This window comes from Podarcis melisellensis (assembly GCF_964234715.1).
Source record: "Podarcis melisellensis genome assembly, chromosome: 6".
Classification (NCBI taxonomy): domain Eukaryota; kingdom Metazoa; phylum Chordata; class Lepidosauria; order Squamata; family Lacertidae; genus Podarcis; species Podarcis melisellensis.
Window position 1 is genome coordinate 47924622 of NC_138538.1, and position 6038 is coordinate 47930659.

General features: G+C 40.6%; 1 protein-coding gene across 3 annotated transcripts in view; it reads left to right on the plus strand.

Annotated features, from left to right (window-relative positions):
- AHCYL1 (adenosylhomocysteinase like 1) overlaps positions 1-3132 on the plus strand; it is a gene marked incomplete at its 3' end in the record, with an annotated part of 49037 nt that extends 45905 nt beyond the window's left edge. For 2 of the 3 annotated variants that reach the window (XR_014169412.1, XM_081915400.1), the window contains 2 exons: positions 207-327; positions 703-3132. Coding sequence is in view for 2 of the 3 variants with exons in the window: in XM_081915400.1 (XP_081771526.1) it covers positions 207-327; positions 703-709 (128 nt within the window). Of the gene's footprint in view, positions 1-206; positions 332-702 lie in introns of those variants that run through there. The other variant, XM_081915401.1, reaches the window with a different exon arrangement.
- Positions 3133-6038: the final 2906 nt, after the last annotated feature.

Consider the following 6038-nt stretch of genomic DNA (forward strand, 5'->3'; position numbering starts at 1 on the left):
TGTCTCTGCCTCAGTATTCATGTAATCGCTGGTATTTGTCCATAGTGTGAAATAATTATAGATGAGCTTTGCTAGACCTGCAAGTGGCCTTCCTTATTGAGCCTAGCATTGGTGGGGAAAGCTTTCAGGAGTAACTGGTTAAAGATGTCTAGGTGCTATAAACAGGACCTTAGAGATTCTAACACGTCTTCCTGTATTCTTTCTAGATGAGTATGTTGCCAGCTTGCACCTGCCTTCATTTGATGCCCATCTGACAGAGCTAACAGATGATCAAGCGAAGTATCTGGGGCTTAATAAAAATGGACCCTTTAAACCAAACTATTATAGGTAAGCTTCTCCACTGGGGGAAGCTAGGAAACATATAGGGACTTTCCTAGAATTCAGATACGACAACATGAATTTTAATTTTTTGAATAGTTTTGTTAGTGTGATGAGCAGGGTAGTTGTGAGGCTTCTCTGAACATCCTGGAAGGAAGATTGGGGTTCAGAGAATAGTAATAAATACAGGCAAAATAGCTTAAGTGTCTTGAATGGAAATACAAACATCTAGTGCCAGCTAATGGTGGATTTATACACCAGGCAAGGGAAGACTAGAATTGGACTGGCAGTTCTGATAACCTAAGGCAGGAGTGCCTCCATCTGATCCTGTGTCTTGGTGGGCACCCAGTGCTTGACTTTGGCTTTCTTTCTCCTTTACTGCAGGTACTGATGGACCATAACGCTGAAGGACCAGACTACATAATCTAAACAAGAGCTTTAGCAAGAATATTTTTAAAGAACATATTTTTTGTGTTACTTCTAAAAACTTTTTTATTTTTTATTTTATTCATGTGATTTTACTGCCCTCTCTTATTCTCTTTAATATTCCTCTGTCTTTGTGTCTGACTTTACAGACAGCCTGGGATTTCCCTTCTGCATCACCACTAAAATAGTACAGTTTCAGCTCCTCAGCTCTATTACTAAGGAAAGGATTTCCCGGGGTAATGAAGGGCATTCCTGTCCTCTGGTCATTTTATTTTTTAATTTAAAACTTTCTGGAGCACCTTAGTTGTAGTTGGTAGAACTGCAAAATATTAAGAGTACTATTTTTTCTGTGTGGAATTATCTACAAATTCTAAATTGCCTTAACGAGCCCCAATTTATTAGCTGCTAGATCAGTGCTCCTTTTCCTGTACTGGAACAGAGTTATATCTTGTGGCCAGTTAGGTGTATATTCAACAAATGCCTACTATTGTGTTGTGAAGAAAACAGTGGGACAATTTCAAATACTATTTATTTTTAGTTAGGCTATTTTTTCCTACATGAAATATGTAGCTGCATGCCTGATTACACCAATCCTAGGTAGATTTTAACATTCTTTTTGAGTTGCTAGGGTTCTAATCTGAATTGAAATGGCTATTGACTATCCACTGTCTTCACTTTTCCATAGCTTTTATATGTTATGTTTTTTCTTTCTTTAAGTGAAGATGTACCAGAACCATATTTTAAAAGGCAATGGGTGAGAATTCCTTTTCCTTCGAGTTTGGACATTTTAAGGTAGAATCATAGAATTCTATGAAAATATGAGTAATACACTGCAGAATTGGTAGGGGCCACTAAGAACCAAATCAATCCTTCTGAGCTGAGATGGGTATCTCCTGTGCTCCATCCTTTCATTTGTCCAGCACCGGGGATATTTGGATGATGTAGTTGCTTAGCTTTTCATATCTTACAAAGCCAGTGTGGGGGACCTTTGGCCCTCCAGATGTTGCTGTACGACAACTCCTATCAGCCCCAGCAAGGGATGATGTGAGTTGTGGTTCAGCAAACAATTGGAGGGCCAAATGTCATCCCTTCACTGCCGCCCACACCTGCTATAAAGAATTATTCATTGTGTAAAGCACCTTCCCTCCATCTTCAGGCTCCATTTGTAGCAAATGAATATTGAAGGTGGAATCCCTTCCCATTGGCACTGCTGTTTTAAGTGCTCTGCTGCTTTAATTACCTTGGCTTAGGCTAGCCTATTCTGTCTGGTTATCTTGGTACACTGTTACCTCTCCTGCGAAACTACGGTGCAGCCAGATTTCACATTTTAGTGCCATGAAAGAGGAGGGAGCTCATCTTTAGAGAGGCAAACATCAGGCTAAGGAGGGTGGTTCAGGCAAATGCTGCCTGCATCTGATCACTTCAGACTTGTGCTGAAGTCTCGAGGGGCAGTGATGAAAAGCTAGAGACTACTGTGAATCATAGTGAATATATGATCAACCTTGAATTTCTGTGGCTTTTTATGTAACCTTTGCAGAAAACTTGATGTAAATACAGATTACATTCCTAGTTCCATCTTCTTGAAATCTATTCCACTATTGTATGGCATTGGCTGTGGTCCTTCCTGATATCCTTCACTGAGGTGAATAATTTAACTGTGATTTGATGAGGAGTCTGAGCCACCAAACCTTTGCACGTTCATGCTTGCTCTCTCTTTCTCAGAGCCCTAGGTGACCTTTCTCTTGTACCTTTGGCCCCAGATAGCTGTCTGGTTCCTTTCTGGCAGCTACAGGGTGGCCACTTGGCCTTGCAGAATGGCTGCAGGCCATTGACTGACTTGAATGTGGGAGATCCCTTTGCCTCCAGCTCCTCCTGCCCACCCCCTTTTCCAGAATCTGACTTACATTTGGGCAGGCCAAATGAACTCTGTTCTTCCTTTTTGTTGAAGTGATCTCAGACCTGAGCATATGTGCTTCCTCTCAGTTCCTTCATCAGGATGGTGTCTTAGTATTTTGTTTTTCAATTTCACACCTCTAATACTACAAGTTCTGATCCCGGAATTGGCTTGGATCCTTCTAAGCCAAACAGAGTGCGCTCCCAAATGTCCTCCATGAAGCTCAGGGAGGGCCTCTTCATTCCATTTGTCTGCCTCTGTGTTGCAGTGTCAATAGATACCTTAGCTAAGGGCTTCATCTCTGTATAAGCCATGGAATAAATTCTCATGCCTGGCAACACCTCAGTTCAGTCAGAGGGAGCATGTTATAGCATCAACCCAGGTGGGGATAGGTTTATTTTGTATATGAATGATTTTTAATGAATGCAATATTATTCCTTGCAGATGAGCAATAAATCATTACGCAAAATCTAAATAAAATGATTAGAAAAATACCTCTGGCTTGAGTTTTTAAATAATCTTCTAAATAATCAGTGCCACAGTTTGCGCTGTCCAAGGAAACAAGTTGCCAGCACACTTTCAACTGCAAGATTCCAGTTTTATTCCATCCACAGAGCAAATCATTTATCTCATAGGATGTCTGTGGGTTGAGAAGATATACAAATCCCTGATGTCAGAGCTCAAGGAAGAGCTTGGTATCTCTGCTTCTCTTCCTCCCTGAAGTAGACTTTGCAGCAGGAATGGAGAAACCCTACTCTGTGAGTCAGATGTGGCCTGTAGTTAGCCCTTCAGGGGTGCTCAGTGGGAAGCAGCTGAGGGGGGAAATGCCATGGTTTTTTAAAACATAACAAAACATACCAAAAATATACACTATGCAAATATGGGTAAGTCCTAATGTTATCAGTCTTTATGAGAAAACAAAATTCTGTATAAATTAACTAGGGTAAATGCTTTTGTTGGGTGAAATGCACACTTTCAAAATGTTCCTCTGAAGTAAGATCTGTTGGAAGAAGATCAAAGTAAATTTTAAAAATGTTTCAGCAGAAAGGTAGATTACTGTTCCTTGCAAAGATGAAAAAAAAATGTCCAGGCAATCTGCAGTTGCACGCATGCAATTTTCAGGATGCAGATGGATTTTGAAATTTTAGGTTTCAAATAGCTGTAAGACACAGCTTTGCAGTTCCTCTGTACTTTAAACATTGCTTGCATTTCTCTGATGGAATTACTGATTACTCTTTGCCTTTTGCACAATTAGCATAGAGACAACAGTGAATAGAAGCTTTACTCTTTTAAAACTTTTTTTTAAAGCTTAGGAAGAAAATGGAAATTTGAGTGGAGTTGCTAAGAAAAAAGCCCCTTGTTTTCATAGGAAATACCATCTTGTATGTCTCTGTATATGTTAAGAATGTGTGATTGGTGTGTTGATATGGCCCCAGCCCTACTTTTCAGGAAGGGAATAACTGCCATTAAGTTAGCATTAGAAACTCTGTTGAAATAGAATCCTATATCCAAGCTTCCAGAAGCAAACACACTTCTATGGCTGTCTAGCCACACTGGATGCAAAACAAACCTAAGCTTGTTCCCATTGCTAATAAAATAGTGATAGTGTTAGGCTTTCCATGCAAGCTTTAGTTGTTGAGATCACATTAACACAACCTACACTGAACTATTTGGTTTTTAAAAATAAATAAATGGTACGTAACATTATTTCTATCCCTATAAGTCCACAGTCCATAAAAGAGTGTATGGATATACCAGACATCTTGATCTTGCTTGCTGTAGTCCAAGAAACTCTTCTCATTGTAGTGGGCAGAGGCAGTTCATATTGTTCCCTCATTTACTTCTTTCTTGTGAACACATTTCACATCTTTAATGCTTTCTGTTTGTTAAATTGTTGTGACTGAATATGGCCTAAAGCATTCTGCAATTATCTACAATCCTTTTCCACAATGGACCATCCCTGATTCCATTGGACCCCCTCAATGTCAGATGTTCCTATTGCTACCACACCTTTCTGTTCTGCTTCTGTATGGCTACTAATACTTTAGTAGCCTGGTCATGTGCATACTGGTTGGTGGTCCCCAATATTCTCAAGTAGCAGGCAAGTGAAAGGCCATCCCACCAGTGCTACATTACAGATATGCCAGTGATGCTATCACAAGTGTATATTTCAAGCATTTGCGGCTTTTGCCAATGTTTTTGATAAGGTAAGATTGTACAGTACTTTTATTAATGTCCTTACAACTACCCTACTGCAGGTTTTTTTGTTTGTTAAAAATCAGCTCATTAAAAGATTAAACAAGCCAAAGGTAAAAGTGATAGGATCCACATAGTGTTCAAGTAGGTTTTCTTCTGCACATGAATAAATACTAGCATGAGCTGGAACGTAGGGCTCAGCTTGCAGAGTGTTAATAATGAATGTCCACGGTGTCTCCCTCTTTCCAAGTTCAAGATGCTGTTAAAGTAGTAAGCAGGCAGATCTTAAAAACATGCAGCAAACTGTTAACACTGAATAGTGGTTTGCCATGGAAACTATTTAAATACAGTGCTGCATTGCAGTATTAAAGGCACTGATGACCTATGCGTTTGGATTCATAGAAATTTGGTAAGGCACTGTAAGACTGCACTAAGAAACATTAGGCCTTTTAAGCCCTATCTCAAAGGCACACTGTTCTATTTAAATAGAATGCATGGATAATCGTAAAATCCTTATTGAGCTGCTTCACAAGTGCAACCCTAGTTGCTGTAATAGATTTTTCCAACATGTGCATGTAGGAGTGAGTGATCCAGAAAGTGTGTCGCAGATGTGCGTCTGGGACCCTTTTTGAAATGTCCAGTTTCTCTTTCTTGCCCTTCCTTTATTTAGATGCGTACCGGTAATTTTCAGAGCGCTTGCCAAGTTCCAACGAGAGTCTTGTGGCACATAACGAATTTATTGTGCCTTAAGCTTTTCTATTTGAGTCTCCTCTGTCAGATGTACGAAGTGTCCTCAGTTGGCATGAATATATGCGTAAGTGGGGGAAATGTGAACAGTGGAATCGAATGACGGTGAAATGCAGGAAGTGCCTTCTGTATTGCACTGCCGTTTGATTCCGGCGTTCACAATTTTTTCTCTCCGCCCCTGCGTACAGCCTGTGTTTCTTGCACCCTTGTGCACTTGTCCATCATGAAGCTGCTGCTTTTGAGATGACGATTTGAGAGCTAAACCCTTCTGCATAAGCGCGCTTCACTTGCACCGTCTGTGGGACTTTACGTGACAGCTCCCGGCTATAGCCAAACGAGCCTCCGTCGCCTTGGGGACCATTTCACAGGCTTTACAAAAACCGGAGAAATGCCAGCTTTCAGACAGCGCCGCCTTTAAGAGGATAACGCGACGCAACCAAGATGGCTGCCGCGCCAG